The sequence below is a fragment of the Fusarium fujikuroi genome, chromosome FFUJ_chr04 (assembly GCF_900079805.1).
Source record: "Fusarium fujikuroi IMI 58289 draft genome, chromosome FFUJ_chr04".
NCBI lineage: Eukaryota > Fungi > Ascomycota > Sordariomycetes > Hypocreales > Nectriaceae > Fusarium > Fusarium fujikuroi.
Genome location: NC_036625.1, coordinates 252232 through 271024, shown reverse-complemented (window position 1 = coordinate 271024; position 18793 = coordinate 252232). Strand labels below are relative to the sequence as shown.

Sequence of the window (18793 nt, the reverse complement as noted above, 5' to 3'; positions counted from 1 at the left end):
TAAACTATGAGAAGATGTTTGGATGAATTTAGGATAATTTAGGACAATTTAGGACAGGTAGTTTAGGATAATTTAGTGTAGACTTAGTAGACCTTAGATTGGGTCCTATAAACATGTAATCCGCCTGGTACCTGTTAACTATTCCCCATCGTCGTCGTCGTCTTCGTCGGAATCATCTGTCATACGTTGTCAGCAAAACCCCGGCGCTTAAAGATCAAGCGCATATAGGTCCCAAATACCGTCATCGTCATCATCACCCTCGTCCGCACTGCTATCTTCACTCGGCCACTGCACGTTGATCTTGGGCATCATCTCGTGCCCAACGAAGTACTTCCAATCCGTCCCGGTGTATTGCTTCACGCTCTCTCTCTGGCCTTCAAAGGTGACAAAGGAGCGGGTCGGGCGTGTAGCCCACTGCTGTTGAGGAAAACTGATCTTGATGTGTCGCAAGTCGAGGTTGGGGATGTCTTTCAGCTTCTCTAGAAACTTATTCCAGAAGCTTGTCTTTGGCGGAGTCCCTGAGTGGCCATCCGGCAGGCGTCGTCGGAGGGTGACCTTGTGTAGTTCTAGTCTCTTGAGCGTAGGCGCAAACTTTCGGGCAACGGCAAGGAGGTGCTGAGGTTCCACGTTCATCATTCCAAAATTGAGCTCTTCCAACTGATAATATTCTGGCGAAGGCTCAAGGGGCGCAAGAGGTGATCCAGGTGCAGAAGGGTTTGCTGGAGGGGGTGACAAGGGGGTGTTTTCTCGACCTAGCCACCCAAGAAGCATACCGGGACCAGTAACACTACTATGTGTCTCATTGATGCGCAGATGCTTGATGTTCTTCAACTTGAGAAGAAACCGGCGAAGCATCATATCCGCAGTCGATGAATGGCCAGCGGCGTCGTCGCTAGAAAAGTCGCTACCGCCAAGTAAATCGATGTCGATGTGTAGCTTCTCAAGATTCTCCAAAACAGGTGTGACCGAGGCCTCCATATACGAAGGGATATTGAAGGCACAATCTCGCAGATGATTCCTAGAATGTGACATGTGCTCAATTCCCTTTGGCTTCGCACCAGCCTGGCCGAGGGCGAAAAGTACAGATGTGAAGATTGTGCTTCCGTAAGCCGTTGACGTATCAGGTCCCCAGGCCATACCACTGCTCTGGCCAGGACGAGACCCGGTCTCCCTCAAAGCCGTGGTCGATCCGTAGCTTGTCCACTGTTTACCTGGGCCATCGCGAGTGCGGCGGACCGAGTTGAAGTCGCGAATGACCACGTCTTCAAGATTCTCCAGGTTCTTGAAGGCCTCCACAAGCATATCCCTGTGATACCCCGTACTCAGCAGTGAAAACTGGCCATTGTACAACTCCATCTGCCTCGCTGTCCTGGCATTGTGACCGTGAACTTGCAGGGCGTGTGCAAACCTATCAAGCCCGAAATGCACTTTGCGAAGATGGTGGCTGAGCCGACTCTTTGAGATGTCAATCAAAGCCTGCAGACTTGTTTCTGAGATCATAAACTGCTTGCGGGTGAAAAACTCATTGGTAAATGTAGTGTACAAAGCCTGCTCGATTGAGCGGCATGTCAGACGGACGTTTCCAAGCTCGGGAGTGGTAAGGAAGTAAGTTATTCGTAGAAGAACCTCGAGAGGGATCCTTTGGAAGGGAGAAGTTGCTGTTGCGGCCATTAAGGGGGGGCTGATATCGACCATGGCGGTGTCTAAGTCGGCTGTCATGTTGCCAGACTTTGCAAAGTTCTATAAAAGTTTATAAATTTATAGAGACTGATAAAGTTCTACAAAGTCTTGTAAAGTTTAGAAGAGGAAGAGGGGAAGAGAGAGTTGGCCAAGTGGAAGAACAAGAGTAGATGTATCGCGTGTGTGAGAAAGTAGTAGTAAGGTAGTTGGTCACAGTGGTAGATCAGAACAGGCAACAAACAGGCAGTCGCTCCACTAGTACACGTCTAAGGTAGAAAAGCATCAGCAAATGCCAGTGGCACGTATGTATCGCTCGCTGTACTTACGTGGCTCAGCGTCCAGTGCGCAACTCATGCAATCAGGTCGCGGCTCTTTCTGTGTGTAATTGAGGACGAGATGATTGAGGTGAGAGCAATTGATCAAAATGACGTTAAGGTTCGGATGAGGGGACCTTGAGACGCTACAGGTCAATTGATCCACCGAATCATGGCCCTTGCCCCTTTCTTACATCCCTCCATCCATCCAATCCAATGCCATCAGCTTCAGGGTATTTTAGTCTGACATTTCACTCAAACACCAATCCACGACTCAATGAGAATCAAGGGAAGTAATCCAATAAATAATAACAATTCATGTAAAAGAACTGGCTTTCTACCAGTATCAACACCATACATGCTCACATGGTATCTCATGTAACATAACAAAAAACCCTGCGTCGATGCATTTCTCCAAAAACATCTAATCCTTAAAATGCATTAAAAAAAAAAATAGAAAACATCATCTCGCCCTCTATAAAGCATCCATATAAATCTTATAGACGCCCAAGCGCCAAACATAAAAACACGGGGGGTATAATATTCAGCACCAGCAAGCAACTCAACGACCACCCATAAACTCATTCTGTCGCAGGAAGCTCGTCGCCAGCTCGTCGCCTCCATGCTCAGCCGCTTCCATCCAGTGAACCGCGACACACATCAGTCCTGGGTCACTTCTCACATCGCTCTCCTTGCCTTCGCCTCCGCTTGAAAACCCGGTGCGGCCTCCTCCATTGCCGAGACGTCCATATTTGTCCATGACCGTCTGCTTAAACACCTCGCGAGGCTTTGAAAGAGGGAGCGTTGTCCGCTCAACGTATTCCGGGTTCGAAAGGTAGAACAGCGCAAGCTCGCGCTGTGCTGTTGGGAATCCTTCCTTGGCCGTGATTGTCCACATCTTACCCGCGTCATCCAATTTGTATGTTGTGGATGGCGGTGGTGGTGTGCCTGTTGTAGACTGTGGCACGTCTGGTATTGTGTTGTCGTTTGGCTTGCGCACATGTGTGTGTGCTGCAACTACTTCATCTGCCATCTCAACCATTGTTCGACAGACTTCTGACTTGAGCTTGAGAGCAGCTAGTGCAGTGTTCCAGAATGCTTTGCCGCGTTCCTGTTTGTCCAGCACCGAGGGTGGGACGAAAGATGCGATGAACTGCAAGTCACGGAACAGTGTCTTTGGTCGAATTGATGCTTCTCGGAACAGAGCTTGCAGTTCTTTGGTGATGATGTCGGTATTGACGTTTCCTCCCGACATTATTGACCTCGTCTCAGAATTGGCCTGTCGAGGACCAAAGAAGGGCGTCTGAAGTTGGCATTGTTGTGCTTGTGACCGACGTTCTCTGACATTGTCGATTGTCCCTTCCAGTGGTGTAGGACGGGCATTGGTGTTGTGCTCCGTCACCACGCTTGATCCAGCATCGGATCGATTCCATCGTGGCCTCTTCTGCCCACTTGATTGCAGCGCAGCTACAATAAGGTTCTCAAGTTCATGCAGAGCATTGAGCTTCGCGTAGGGGTTGGGGTGTACGCAAAACATGTTCAGCAATCGCTGGTATGCCTTTTTGAAAGGGAACTCTGTCTTGTCTTTGTCTTCCTTCGCCACCGACAGGCGTGGTGTAGAGTTACTGGTGCTTGATTCCTCAGTAGAGCCCAGAGGGAGAGATTCCGAGGTTTCTGACGCCCGGTCATCGCCAGCGCCTCGTAGATTTCCAAAGCTCTTCTTCTTCTCAATAACTCGTGGTCGTCCCGAGCTTCGCTTCTCCTTAATTTCGGATCGACGTCGAGCTCGACGATCCAAAGCATCTTTACGATCAATGCACTGCTGTCCCAACTGGTCGAACCAGCCATCAGTCTCAGATCCTCGTGAGAAAACTTGGTTGCCGAGGTCAGAAAGCAAAAGGCTGGTGAGGGACTGCCTCAGTTCGTTAAGGAAGCGTGTCTTCTCATCATCCACTTTCTGCTGCTGGAAGACCGTCTCTTGAGATGACGCCGACGTGCCAGGACGTCCTGTCGAGAAGCTTGAAGTCGATGGAGCAGTACCGTGATGAGCTGGATGAGAGAACGTGGTTGAGAGGTTGGTCAAACTTGTAGTGGGCGAGTACCCCCGAGAAGCTCCTGAACTGGGAGACATGATCGGCTGGAACGGTGACCAGAAGGTGCTTGCCGAATCATTTGTGTGCGCAGGCGAAACACGGTCAAAGTACTCTTGCCCATCGAGGATATCCGAAAGCGCTGAGCTTGCTCGAGGCATGCTCTGCCGCACTGAGTCAAGTGACTGCTGGCTGGGGCTGTGGATTGACAGCGACCTGAGGTCTCGCGCAAGGGAGTTGGGCCTGCTGGATGTCGGGCTGAACTTGCGATCTTGTTCACTGATGATGCTTCCAGAGTCATCTCCATTCCAGGAAAGTTCCTTTTCTCTGGCCCTTGCACGGTCATATCCAAGCTTGTCGCGCTTGTACAACTCGCTTGACCACAAAACAGGCGCCTCTCGAATGGTCTCACCAACGAGTCTCGATATGCACTTGTCAACCTCGTAGCAGAAGCGGTGAATTCGTTCTTCACCTCTACAGAAGTTCTCAATGCCACGATTCTGAAGCCAAGCTGCAGTGGCCTCGGCAGGATCATCACTCAGCTTGTTTGGCCCCCCTTGTTCTTCTGACGCAGCAAGAAGATCCATGATCTGAGACTCGGTGCGATAAAGGTAGGATGCACTTGGACCTCTGGCCATGTGGGCACGAGATCGTTGGAAGGAGTTCCAGCGGCGGGGCATGCCCATTGTCTTGAGCGCTTGACAGATATCGCGACTGTGAGCGTACTCTTTTGAGTTGCGCACATCTGTCACGTACCACATCTTGTCACGCACAGCTCGTACCCGTTTCATCATGCGGTCGATGATACCCTCGTGGCGTTCTTGACTCTGCTTGAGCCAGACAAGCCAGGCGTCATACTCTTCAATGGCAGAAGCAGATCGACGGATAGAGTCTCTGGGGCCACGAGAGAAGATGTTAATGAGGACTGCAAAACCATTCTCTCGAAGCGAAGGCGATGCGAGAGCATTGAGCTGGTTGAGTGTCTTCCAATACTGGTGAGACGAGACAAAGTCAGCAAGAGCCTTGGATTGTGACGAGGCCGCCTTGAGCATTGTAATGAGAACGGCTTCTGGCTTGTCGTCCTTAGTCTCAACCTCAGGGATAGAGGCCTCTCGCTTATCGTTGGTCTCTTTGCCAAGCTGTTTCCTGTATGGGTTGCGACTGGCCATTGACCGCTCTGTGGTGATAATTCTAGTCTTTGACTTGTATCGCTTCAGACCAGAAGCACGGTTACTCAATTGTGTCCTGTTTTCAGGCTCAAGGCTTCGAGGGATCTCATAGTCCTCGACGAGCTTGAGGATGGAGTCTCGGAGTTGATGGTAGTCCTTGCCGAGTTCGGGTCCATCTGGAGCATCTTCCTCATCCGTGTCAGTGCTAGATGAGTTTTCATCGTCATCCAGTTCATCATCAGGGTCGAATGTCATGTTTGTAGAAAGGCTCTTTCCATCAGCGGAGATGAAGAGCACAAGCCATCGCTCAGCGCAAGGGTGGCATGATCCACGAACAATGTCAGAACCAAGATTCTGCGTCATCTCGTGGAGTGCCAGGCGCAGGCGATAGCCATCATCCTCATACTTATTCAGGCGTCTCTGTAGCTCCGAGTCCATCGCTGGTGGAGAGTATCGTTGAGGTGTCACTGATGTCTGTTCATCCAGATACCCGTCTCTTGTGGTAGTGTCACTAAATACCGAAGAAGCGCTGGTGCTGATGATAGAGGCAGTCTCAAAGTTGTTCCTTGGGTTTGACATGGAGATGGGCTGCGAGATAGCAGACATGCCAGAAATGGAGGCCGGTCCGGATCTAAAGCTTCCTGAAGCCGAGTGGGGTCTTTTTTCGGGGAATATGGCATTCACCAACGTCGCGATATCAGCAGGGCTAATTACCAGGTAAGGATGGACCTCCTTGGTTTCTCGCAAGGACGTGATGGACCTTGCTGGGAGGAGTTTGGCAGCCGGAACCTTGGATCGTGATCCTTGGAAACGAGCGAGAATACTTTCCACATGGCCCTTGATTTTGGGTGGGATGTCCACAGGAACACATGTTGCTGAAGGCTTACCACTCCACATGCTGGAAACATACTCATGAGCCTTCATGGCTACCTTTTTAAGGATCTTCTCTCGCGCATAAGGCGTGATGTGGTACTCGGCTAGCATTCCATACGATTCCGGATGGATGATGACGCCCAAAAGGAAGACGAAGAAGAGGCATCTCCAAACTAACCAACGGGAGGTGTTTTCGACATACTTGTTTTCGAGCTTTCTCAAAATGGCATTTCCAAGTTCCAAAAGTCCTTCAGGGATTCCAGTAGCATCTTCATCGTCGACAAGCTCAAATAGTTGGTTTACTGCACGCTCGTAGAACTCCTTGGCCGCAACTTCATCCGAATGGTTCCAGTCGGACAAGTTGAATCGTGTCCCATGCTGGTCTTCTGCTCGGTCGAGCAAGAAGGCTCCATCCTCGAGGATCTTCATCAGATACCATTCCATATTGGATTTGCCAGACCAGTCACGCATTGCCGTCCAAATATTGAGAACTGAAATCAAGAAATGCTCGCCAGTGGATTTGGGCTCAGAGATCAGACGAGCCAAAGCAGTAGCCCAGATATCTGTACGTCGCTGATCCTCAGAGCTGTCAGGTCCGGCAGAGTTGGCAAAACAGGTGTGGATGAGGATGGACAAAGGGTCGTGTCGTTGGAAAGACAGCAATCGTTCTATATCCACAGCAGTGCTGTTTCGTCCGGACGCGCTTGCGTGAGCTCTACCTCCGGAACGGCCATGGAACGGAAGGACAGATTCCACGGGCTCCAAACCTTTATGATAAGACAAGAATGAGTTCAACTCGGAACTTGACAGGGAACATATACGAGTAGCCAAATAATCCGGGTTTGTACGGAGCTGCGTGAGAAAATCCAAAAACGTATCGCGAGCAGAGGCAGAAATGTCGTTCAAAAATGGCGTAATGGACTGGAGAGGACCAAGAGCTGCCGAGTTAGTAGGAGTATCCAAACTTTCAGAAGATGCGAGGCCGGCTGAGGCGAGACCTTCCATCTCGGGATCGAGAAGAGCATAACGACGAAGTTCATCGCAGCTGTTGCGTACATCATGGATGGCGCTGTGGAGGGCGGCAAAGTTCTCCTTGTCATCACGACGGAAACTGTCGACCAAATTACGATGAGCTATTTCTCCGCAACGGGTCAAACGGGCGCTGAGAGCGGTAGAAACCAAATTCCTCTGGAGACGCAGGCGGGTGTTTGCACGCTTGCGCTCCTGGTATTTGGACAGTCGTACTAGGTGAGCCAGCTCTTCAAGTGTTGTACTTTCGGATTCGGGGGCAAGATGTGGATTTGTGTATTGCGAAACATCTTGTAATAATGGCTTAAATGGAGAATGCCCCTCACTGTCGTTGTCGGTCGGCTTTAAAGACGAGACCCGGGGGCTATTTCTTGGTGAAGGCTGGCCTGGCATATTCGGCTGTGCCACAATGGGTTTTCTTGATGACATGAGTGGCGAGTGTTGTTGACCATGACCCCGATGGTCTCTGTCTTCAGTCTGTCGTTGTGATGTCTGCTTCGATTCGCGAGTTGGGCTAGGGCTCGGAGAGCGTCGTCGTCGAGATCGAGATGGTTGTACATGAATATCGACAGATGGCGGGGGCGACCCCGAATCTTGCGCTACAGCGGACACAGCTACCGTTAATTAGCAAAAGTTGTAGACAGAGTCAGGCACAGCCAGCAGTCGGGTGGTTCAGACTATGGCTGAGTGGCAACGTCGGAGACGTACTAGGAGCAGAATGAATGCGGACAGGTGAAGACAAAGATCGTTGCATAGAAACCATTCTGAGCTCAGGGAACTCTACGGTGCAAATGAGCAGCTATTATAGCTGTCGTGAGGCGCCGCTCACTGGCTTGTCAACAAAGGTATCTGACTCGACAAATGCAGGCGGAAGAGCAAGTCGCAAGGAATACGGTTGTATGAGGATTCGAGAACGGGTGCCAGACCTGCCAGCGAAAATTGGAGCAAGTAAGGAATGACAGGGCGCGAGGTTGGAACCTGGGATGATGGATGGCGCGTTCCAAAAAGCTCTAGCGTATGAAGGACCAGGATCGTATCACGAGTTGGAGTCGCACGTCGAGTTTGGCGAAAACAATGCAAGACAGAGAGAGAGATACGGAGAACGAGGGAGGAGTATGTCTATTGTTGATCAGGAGAAGAGGAGAGAAGAGAGAAGATGTGGGAGGTGAGAGGAGGGAGTTGAGGGGAGTTTTTGGAGGTGGGGGAGAAGTAGGCAAGGCAAGGTATCGTGGGAATAGAGGGACTATGGGATGATATGGTGCTTGTACTGGATGTAATAACAGCGATGGAAGTAGGGGCCTCACAACTGGCACCTGTCGGTTGCGCCGACCGACTGCAGCATAGACCAGACGCTGATGCAGGCAGGCAGGCTCAGACAAACCAGAAACAGAAACAAACAACCTTGAACAACGAGATCGGACTGGACTTGGACTGGGATAAGCACAGGATCCAATATGATGGGGTAGAAGTATCCCCTCCTTACGGAGTACGCTACCTCGCTATAACGGACGGGAACAGGCGGTGCGCTACGGTAGTGGGTACAGAGCATCGTTGGCAGATGCTACACGCTAAGCCTGTTACAGTCGGGAACGTCGCGGCAATGCGGGTGAGCATGAGAGTCTATTGGCCCAAGGGCTCTCTTGTGGGTCGGTACCTGAAGCCCTGTGTGATTCGCACGTGTCCATCAGCGCTGGGCGGTCTCTTTTCCCTGCCCTGGTCGGTCGGGCCGGGTCATGAGTTGTGCGTTGGCAGTGCCCAAGCGCGACAAGTAACTATGAGTTAGGTTAAACAGATATCAAGGCTGAGTTGTTTAAAAAGACTGGCGGCTCTTGAGAAGTTGTGGATTTAGGCTGTGGACCTTGGAGAGTACAGTAGACTTGCGCCCTGTCGTGAACAGCTGTTCTTGTCCCGTTGTTATGGTTGAGAGTGGAACAAGGCATCCACAGGTTGAACCAAGTCATGATCAACTATGACGGTAGGACAATCATGACTTGCAGCGTGAATGTGTGTGCCTGATTTACAATGTAGGAGTAAGTAATCTCGGCGGCAGAAAGTGTATCTTGTTTATTATCTGTGTAACTTGAAGTTGTGAGTTGTCATGCATTCCCGTCAGCCAGCAATAGCTTTAAGGAACAAGAACACCGAACCAGACAATTGTGGCCACGAGGGCAAGAGACGATAGACAAGAAAGAATAAATTTACGATGAATGATAGGAATAAACAAAAACAAAACAAAACAAAGAAGCAGCTGCATGTCCCCGTGTTCGGATTGAGTTTTACTATCGGGTAATTTTACACCTGTGTTGTAAGTTACAAGGGTTTAAACTATTGCCTCGTCCACTTATACAACTCACGACACTCATCAATGAAACCAAAAAGAAAGAAAAAACTCGAACCGTCGAATAACATGTGATGGAAGATAACAGGCTGTTCTTTTCAAGCAATACCTCCCCTCTAACAATTGCTATCATCCTCCTACCAGACCTTCAACATCGCACAATGTACCCAAACCCCCCTCCCCCATCCACACCAGCAACCAATCTAATCGCACCACGCCAGTTCCCTCTATGCGAGGCAAAGACAACAGTTGCTGCAACTCTACAAGCAGCAGCTGGGTTGTGTGTGCCAACGCATCCCCCCCCAAGACCACCAAGACACCAATCATGCGCTTACCTCCACATGCATCCTCTTCCAATCACTGACTGCCAGACGAGTTCTGCGCTGAGAGCTCACCGAGAGGCCCCAGCCATTCATATTTGTTAGACAGACCGACTCGTCGACTCTCTAGCCAGTTATGCAGCCGTATTCGGTATATTATCGACTATTCTCAGCTGCCTCGGGCTCTAACTCGCCACTTTAGTCTAATGCAGCTATCCTTATTCGTCTGAATATCCAGTGAACGACATTTGTGCTACCTACTCGACTCGGATTGTATTTTGTACAGGCGATGCGCTGGCCATGTTGCTCCACCATCAAAACTCCACCGCCTCCCAACAGTTCACGACAACTTCATCCGTATCTAGCTCCCGCCTTTTCCCCAGTCTCTATGTATGTCCCCATTCAGCCGAGGATGTCTTTCCTTTCATGCACGTCAGCGCGTGACTATCCCGACAGCGGTTGACAGGTTGCCATAGTGTGTTGTTATTACTCATGGAACAGTCATCAACCCGTCGACGTAGCTGTCAATCCCTCGCTGCCTACCTAGTGCTGAGGCTCTACACCTGGGTTATACCCTACAGCCACATGGCATTTTGGACACCGTTATTTTCTAGCTCAATCGGTGCACTCATCCCATCTGCCTACTTCGTCTACGTCTCCGACTGGCCAAATCATACAAGCTCACCCTAGTTGCACAAGTTCTTCTAGAACCCTGCTATGCACACGTTATTGAATGCATCACCGTGACATGTTTCACATCAAGAGCATTGATCTTGATAGACGCATAAATTCATAGATGCACAGACAAGTGAAGTCTACATCTTAACCAATGAAGGGTATAATATCAACGCTCCAACCAGAACCCAAACCAGTGCCATATTAGGCATGCCGTAACTCTGCCACGAGCTGTATGCTCACTAAACCGCCATTTTTTCATGTACTCAATATCTTTCATCCAATTTAACGGCTTGGGATCCCATTAAATTCCCCTCCCAAACCGAATATCAAAATCCTTCAGAACGCTCATTATACTTGCTGCTTCAACCTCAATTGGCATCATTGCGCCAGGTGGTGCTGGCCGAGTACCAGGTCTAGGTGTGGCCTTGAGCTTAGGCAGCCAAGAGCCAATATCATCCGCCGCCTTTGAAAAGTTGCGATGACTGGAGAGTGTCTGGTATGCCTCAGCGCAACTCAAGCCCAGGCTTGGTAGACTTGGGAGATTGATCTTCTCTGGTTGCGGCGGCTTCTGGGTCTTACAGCAGCCGCCACCAGCACCCTTGCCACCACAGCAGCCACCAGAGCTACCATCCTTACGGTTCAAGTTGGCGGCCATTAGGCGGCAGAAGAGTCCAGACTTTGGATCGGCCTGACACTGAGCACAAGTACCAGGCCCGTTGGGACCACAGCCACGACGCTCAGTCGATTGAGCCTGGGGACGGCGAGGAGGAAGCTTGACAGCACCATCGGCCGTCATCTCCATAGCGAGAATAGGGAGATCAGTATCTTCAGGAGGTGGGGTCTGGACCTGCTGAGAGATGGGAGGAAGAGTATCATTAGGAGTCATGGCAGGAGTCGCGAGAGCGGTATCAGCGCAGACGCAGTAGGTTCCATCCTTGCAGAAGCCGCAGCCATCTCTGAAAGGCATAGAGTCCATGGAAGGGAGTTGAGAAGGTGTAGAAAAGGCCTCTTGAGTCTTGCGGGAGAACATGGCTGTGAAGTCAGTCTCGGCGTCAGCATTAGACCGATGCCTCTTCTCAGTAGATACATTGGCCGATGGTGAGGCAGGACGCTTCAGCTCTTGAGACCGATCAAGAGCCTCAGCTACTTCGTCGAGACATTGGCAATTCGATGTGAGAGTGCACTTGCCGCAGCCGTTGGCCGCGGAGTTCAATACCTCCTCGGCACATGCACAGGGTCCATTTGGAGAACAGTTGCCACAAGTTATGGCTGTCTCAGTATCATTGGACGCGCTCATGTCGAGGGTTTCTGGGGGAGAGATGATTTGGGAGATGGAAAAGGAGTGGCCTGATTGACGATCAGGTCGTGCATCAGGAAGGCTGTGTCTTGGTCCCTGGCTGGTGGGACTGTGAAGTCCTTCAAACGGGTGCTGAGAACTCATGCTTCGGGATTGAAAATTTGAGTTAAAGACACCTTCATCTAGACGACGTTTGAGAGTCTCGGCTTCTGTCTCGACTCTGATACGGTCCTGTCTCTCCCGCTCCAGCATATTTTCAAGTAACATGCATCTAGATCGGAAGGATTGGACATCAAGTTCAAGCTCGTGTATCTTGTCCTTGAGTTCTGATTCATGTTTCTCCTGGGCCTCACGTTGCTGATCAAGTTGTTCCTCAAGCTCTCCAACACGAGCAGCCCTCCTCTCCCGGAAGGCCCTCTGAGCTGCGCGGTTTTGAGCCTTGCGCTTAGTGGGTGGTGTATCGGTAGCGGGTTTCCTGCCAGGCTTGGGCCTTGGAGGGATCACCCATTCTTTAGAGGTCATAGACACCTTGGGAGGCTCCGGCGGAGCCGGCTGGGGACTGATTACGGACGACATGGCCATCTTGTTGATGGAAGGAAGAGCAGTGCGCTGCTGAGGTTGTGTGGGTGGAGGTGGCTTCGCACTCGGCTTAATGGAGAGTGGCGTCCTGTGGCTGTGGGGACCCGACGTGGCTGGTGAGGCGGCAGGACTTGGTGCAGCTGAGATGGCACGATGCCTGGTTCCTGACTGTGAAGCGACAAGTGTGCCAGCTCCAGGGGATGCAATGGACTGAGGTGATGAAGCCGACATGGTGGGAGTCGACGAGTAATAGATGTTGTGTTTGTGGCGAGATCGGTTCTGTTTTCGGTCGGTCGCGCCAAATCGGGTCGGAGTTCCGAGAAGTAAATCTTGAAAGAATTGCCGAAGCAAGATTGTCAAACAGAAATCGCCCGTAATTGGGTTATTATTGTTTTGAGTTCTAATTCGAGCTCTTCGTGGATGTCAATGGTGGTCTCAGTTGACAGTCAATGCTGCAGATTGATAAGATTGATTGGGAGCGCAGCTGACGCAACTGCGATGTGACAGCTCGGTGCGATCTCGGCTTTAGCCTCGGTTGATTGATAACGGCTGAGAGCCAAGTTGACAGATTGATAAGGTGATGAACCCATCCAAGTACATGAGCCCGAGGATTTGTAAAGGATCATCAATCAATCAGAACAAAGTTGAAGAGGGGAGAAAGGGTAGCAGAGAAGGAAATTAATCGCGGGGTGCCTCGTTACTTTTGTGCCCCGAGCACAACCGACGGTTGGGAAGCCAATGGTCCGATTCCAGGAGAAGATAGTGGATCTGATCAGATTGATAAGATTTGATTGATAAAAGTTTTGCGGACGTCACACGCCAGGCACGAATCATTTGCGCCAGGCATTCGGAGACAACCAGCCAGCTTCTGTTTCATCAGATTACGACCGAATTGAACAGCAACTTTTCTCGTAATATGATTGCCGACCAGGCATTTTTCAGGCATCCAGTCTCAGCGATGGATCTAATCAGTCATAACCTTTGGTGGCTCCGCAACACCTTGACCACCTGAACGCATCCAACCGTGAGACCCTTAGAGCAAGTTATTAAAACTCAATTATTGACGCGACGGTCAGGATTTGGCATTTTATCAGCTGTAGCTCGTCGATCTTGCAGATAATCCTCCGCGGCAGTTCGAATTACGTTGCAGAGTATTCGCATTCTCGTCATAATGTAACGAAAGGTAGTATCATCACTGAAGATCTCCAATGGCCGATCTCTGTTGAATGGATTCCTCCACTGAAGCCCCTCCAAAGCATTGACGCTCACCTTCTTAATTTGTCCGAGGCTCGGGGCTCACCTGGACTTGGCCGGCATAAGTCGGAGTTGCACGAGCGAATCCGTGATCACGCAGCCATCAGATAAGATCCTTTCAGCATGCATAACTTTAGTGCCGATCCCAGGGTCTTACTCCGACTTCGCTGTGCAATAGCTTCAACTCAGCCGTCTCTTTACACAGGCGCGGAATCTTTATGGAATTTGCGGCGAACTGTTGGGAAATGGCCCGCTCACGTGGGTGAAGGCGTTATATCCGGACTTGAACAGCCGATCATAGGACCTTAATTGAACTTGCATCTTCCTTCTGTCCAGCGGTGGGTGGTTCGTGCCACTGAACGTTGGGGCAAGCTACGGTCTACCGAGCTTGGGGCCAGATGATGTGACATTGGACTGTAGTAAGGGTTGAATGCCGCCTGAAACAGCACGGAATTTTTGACATCTGACATGGTTAATTTGAAGAGGCTCAATGTTCGAGTCTATCAGTCAACTCGAAACTCTTGTATTTGAATGGGATTTTGACTGGTTCCAATTCTTGATCTTCATTACGTTCAAGCCAGCTGTCCTTTAGCCTAGACTTATCCTCGGTAACACGTCCTTGGGATCAGCTCGTCAAACGTAATGTGATCCGCTTCCTCTCAGGTTCTCTTTGCCCCCATCCACTTGATTCGGTCATGGTATGAAGCACTCGATCTCCACGGAGCTAAACCTTTTGCCAGGTTGCACGGAGCAAGTCTAGAACCAAAATTTCGATGATGTCCAATGGGAAATGACTCCTCACACGGAACTTGGAGTTCCAGATGAGGTGATCTTGGCGGTCGGTATTCGTGTCGGGAACAAATAGCTTAGATCCAGGGCTATGAGCGACAGGAAGACTTCTTCTCTCGTTTGTGAGGAGACTATCATAAGAAACAAACCTTGAATTCTCATTGGAAATGGATATTCCATTAAACTGAAAATTCTATATGCTTTTATTATAAGAGACAGATATTCTGACATGGCTCTTATTGATATGGAAATGAATTTGCATGAAGACCAAGCTCTGGGGTCCATTGACAAGATCGCAATATCCAATCAGGGCTAGCGCCGCCGAACCTCACCATCAGAAGCACCTCCACCAAATCCATGCCACCTAACCTTTAGCCTACGTCGAGACACTTACAGACAACCAACCACGTGGTATACAACCAACCAAAATGGCCGCCGCGCCAGACAACCTCTCATCCCCAATGGCAGATCTTAGAGTGTCTGCTCCATTTACACTCTCCGGCTCCGACACTTCCTCTGTCGATGACGATGCTCCTTTACCATTTCCCGAAGCTCTCCCTCGCGCCGACTTCCTAGCTCAAGACTTCCAACCTGCCGCCTATCTATCTGCTCTACCACATCGTCACCAGACCCTTGAGGATTTGCGATCGGATCTTCGCGACAGGAGTGCTGCGATCAGCTCCGAACTTCTCGAACTGGTCAATTCGAACTACACAGCCTTTCTTTCGCTCGGTAGCGAACTGCGCGGCGGCGATGACAAGGTCGAAGATGTCAAGGTTTCTCTACTTGGTTTCCGACGGGCTGTAGAGGAAGTCAAGACAAAAGTTACGGAGCGAAAAGAGGAGGCGAATGCCCTTAATGGGGAGCTGCGTGGTGTCCGATCAACTATCGAGAAGGGCCGAAAAATGATTGAGCTATCTGAGCGTCTCTCATCACTAGAAGAACGTCTATCCCTAGATAGTCTACCGAATAACGACGACTGGGACGAAGAAAGCGAGGAGGAAGACGAGGACGACAACTACGGAAGCTCCCCAACAAGACTGCTCGCCTCAGCACAAGAATGCAGCCGCATCACAAAGCTTCTCGAGTCTTTAGACCCAAATGCTCCGTTTGTGATCAAGATGGAGGAGCGTTTGACACGGTGCAGAAACACATTGCTGCTAGACTTGGGCAATGCTCTAAAAGAAGCAAAGAAGGCTGGTGTAAAAGGACAGGATAGAGTGCTGAAGTGTTTGGCGATATATAGAGTGCTGGATGCACAATCAGAGGCCGTCAAGGCCCTCAGAGGCAGTTCATAGCCGCAATGAATAATGATACCCACGATGCTCACAAGGTCTATTCGTAATATGACATATGATACAATTATACAAGCTCAAGGCTATTTTTACATGATGCTCGACAATGCCTCGGGGGTAATCTGCTCCTCTGCATCCTTCAACTTTCCATTCAAGCTTATGCCAGGCCCATGGGTTGTGCTGAGAATAACCTCGTGGACCTCCTTGTGCACCTCCTCTGAAATCTCCGCACACTCCGCCTTGACCTTGTTCAGCAACACCTTGATATTGTTCTTGAGCTGATCAGGCGAGTAACCCAGCTGTCCAATAGCCATGCGGATAACACCCTGTCGCTCACGGTAATCAGCTGCACCAGCAGAGTCTCGCATCGACTTGACGACGTCGGGGACGATGGTTCGCATACGCTTGCTGGGCATGAGACCCTTGGGACCGAGGATCTTTCCTAGACCGGCTTTGTTGAGAGCTGCTTCGCTGGCCTCGTGGCAGATGAGACGGTCGAAGTTGATCTGCTCCTTTTTGATGGCTTCGAAGAGGGTTTCTTGACCGACTGCTACAGCACCTGCGGCGGTGGCTTGTTGGGCGATCTCGCTGCCCTCGGGGCAGATGACGGCAATTCGCCAATCGCTCTGGACAGGGTGAGGAAGGCGGACGCTGTTCTTGATGACGGGTCCGTTTCGGGCGGTCTTGAGGTTGATGTGAATTTCGTACTTGACCGAAGCAGGCGGTTGTCCAACCTCAACAGCTCGTAGGACTCTGCACAATATTAGTCTCCCCCGCTTGGTGCCATGTTCCTAATCCCACTGACCTCATAGCTTCACATAACGAGTATTGAGGAAATTCCCTCTTGGCCAAATTATGTCTCTTAAAGTCCTTAGGCAACGCCTTCTTCTTCTTCGTTGTCTTCCTGATTCTCACAACCGAAGCCTGCCGAACTTGCTGAGCAGCCGCCGGGGCAAGAAACTTGGGTATCGTGGGAATTGCCGGTCGAGGAGTCTGGAGGAGGGATAGCCTGGCCATGGAGGCCAAGCAGCGGTCAATTGGCGCCATTGTGAGGGTGTAATTGAGAGCTATGGCGGACCGGCCCTTGATCGTGATACCCCGATGGCGCAAAAGGTCGAGGTTGCTAAAGTGTTTTACGTGGGCCTGGAATGTCAGGTGTCAACGCTTATCGATAAGCCCCTCGACGCAGTGAGACTTGAACTTGGGAATGGAATCACTTTTGTTTTGGCATAGAATTATTTAAGATATTGAATTGATTCTACTAATAGGGTATATATACATGTAAATCTACTCAATCACCCCCTATATCACTCGCTATCTAATCAACACACACAAGCATATCCTTCAACTTGCCCAACACAACCTTCTGTCGCGCAGCATCAGCAGTAGTCTTATCAGCAGCATCTCCAACACTAATAGAAGCATAACATCCACTCTTAAGAGCAATCTCAGTCTCAGTAGGGAGACGATCCTCACCACACCATTCAGTATCATCCTTGGACAGAAGACCAGTGTTGATGCGAGTCAGCACCCACTGGAACTGGGACGCATCGGTGCATTTACCCTCAACCTTTCCGAAGTTGACATTGAGATAGACATCCTGGGGCAGGTAAGGCTTTCCAGAGTCGACAATTTTCTTGACGAGAGTGGTCGCAAGCTCAGCGTAGACGAGACTGCGCTTGGGGACGGGGCTAGTGTTGAAGGCCGTATTTCCGGTAGAAGCTCCAGAGAAGGCAATGGCTGGGATGCCCTCTTCGTGAGCAGCATAGCAAGCGGCGCCGACGGTGCCAGAGAAAGGAACCTGAAGCCAGAGGTTGGTTCCAACGTTGGGACCAGCGACAGCAAGCTCAGGAGCCTCGCCATCCCACAAGCTAGGACCAAAAGTGTCGATACCGTACTTCATAGCAGTGACAGGGAACGAGTTAACCCAGTTGAGATCGGGACGCTTGGGATCATGGCCAACAGGGCCGCTGTTGGCTGGGCAGCTGTCATACTGACACGCTGTGGTGCGGTCTTTGGGCCTCTCATCCCTAGAGCCTACATAATGTTAGATGTGATTAAAACGCGTATTGATGTGACTTACTGCTGCCAGACTTGTTCTCTGCAGGAGCGGAGAGAACAACGTCGTAGCCCGCGCTGTTCAGAGCGTCATTGAAAGTGCGGATATAAGACTCTGCCCAGCCATCATCGTTGGACTGAACGATCCTCACGGCCTGAACTGCGAGAGGGAGAATAGCGACAGAAACGAAGGACTTCATGATGACCGAGTTGAATGAACGCAATGAGTATAATACCCGTATGTGTTATTTTGTGTTTCTTGACCTTGTTGTGTTGGGGCTGAAGCCTCTTTTGACCTCTCAACCTTATTACAAAGTTGAACGAAAGACGGTGGAAACAACAACAACGCGAGTTTCATAGCAGGAGTTTCGAAACTATATATCCCCTTTTGCATAATCCATCCCAATATCTGATTCCTCTAATCATCCACTCCGTCCAATACCACCCTCGTGAGCTCTTAGTGCACCCTAGTCCCAAGCCACCAATCAGCATGCATAACATCCTCCTCACCAGGTTCGCATCAAAGTTTGAAACCCCCAGGTCATCAGCATCGACCACCCACGTGCCCGATCGCCAGAGCTAATCAGCGATAGCCTACTACAATTTCGACGTTCATCATTTCCACGTTCACAGCTCAGTGGTGAATGACCCCTGGGATAACGTGACTTTGTATGCAGGTCCAAGAGCACTTTATTCGTTTTGAGGTAACGGCCCGAACCGTTCGATAAGTTTTTAAGCTTTTGAGAAGGATTCGGTGACTGTTTTGAGGGTTGGTCCGGGGTGGAATCGCGAACTGCCGTAATCGGGTCAAGAGCCGGCGCCGGTTCGGGCGGAAGTGGAGAATGCTCCGGGCTCGTTACCGGAGTGCAACTGGCTTGAATGTAACGGTAACGATCGTCGAGAATTACTTGCATGTGACATTCAGGACCTTGAACGCTTCCACAAGTATGCCCCGGCGATATCCAGTACTCAATAGAGAAAATCTACGAAGATGTCAGGCTTTTAATCTTAGGACATGAAAAGACTTGGA

At 50.4% G+C, this 18793-nt stretch overlaps 6 protein-coding genes; 1 reads left to right on the top strand and 5 right to left on the bottom strand.

The window, feature by feature from the left end:
• Positions 1–207: 207 nt before the first annotated feature.
• On the bottom strand, positions 208–1719 carry FFUJ_13060 (uncharacterized protein; the record flags this gene model as incomplete). The annotated part of the gene is made up of 1 exon (XM_023575701.1): positions 208–1719. The coding sequence occupies one exon, from the start codon at positions 1717–1719 to the stop codon at positions 208–210; it is 1512 nt and encodes a 503-aa protein (XP_023428973.1).
• Positions 1720–2556: 837 nt separating this feature from the next.
• On the bottom strand, positions 2557–7918 carry FFUJ_13059 (uncharacterized protein; the record flags this gene model as incomplete). XM_023575700.1 has 2 exons in its annotated part: positions 2557–7769; positions 7864–7918. The coding sequence occupies 2 exons, from the start codon at positions 7916–7918 to the stop codon at positions 2557–2559; spliced, it is 5268 nt and encodes a 1755-aa protein (XP_023428972.1).
• A 2874-nt stretch (positions 7919–10792) lies between these two features.
• On the bottom strand, positions 10793–12598 carry FFUJ_13058 (uncharacterized protein; the record flags this gene model as incomplete). The annotated part of the gene is made up of 1 exon (XM_023575699.1): positions 10793–12598. The coding sequence occupies one exon, from the start codon at positions 12596–12598 to the stop codon at positions 10793–10795; it is 1806 nt and encodes a 601-aa protein (XP_023428971.1).
• A 2240-nt stretch (positions 12599–14838) lies between these two features.
• Positions 14839–15708, top strand: FFUJ_13057 (uncharacterized protein; the record flags this gene model as incomplete). Its single annotated transcript, XM_023575698.1, has 1 exon — positions 14839–15708. One exon carries the CDS (start codon positions 14839–14841, stop codon positions 15706–15708), a length of 870 nt encoding a protein of 289 aa, XP_023428970.1.
• Positions 15709–15794: 86 nt separating this feature from the next.
• FFUJ_13056 (related to ribosomal protein L1) lies at positions 15795–16752 on the bottom strand (the record flags this gene model as incomplete). XM_023575697.1 has 2 exons in its annotated part: positions 15795–16458; positions 16511–16752. The coding sequence occupies 2 exons, from the start codon at positions 16750–16752 to the stop codon at positions 15795–15797; spliced, it is 906 nt and encodes a 301-aa protein (XP_023428969.1).
• Positions 16753–17023: 271 nt separating this feature from the next.
• On the bottom strand, positions 17024–17963 carry FFUJ_13055 (related to acid phosphatase precursor; the record flags this gene model as incomplete). XM_023575696.1 has 2 exons in its annotated part: positions 17024–17742; positions 17789–17963. The coding sequence occupies 2 exons, from the start codon at positions 17961–17963 to the stop codon at positions 17024–17026; spliced, it is 894 nt and encodes a 297-aa protein (XP_023428968.1).
• Between the last annotated feature and the right edge of the window lie 830 nt (positions 17964–18793).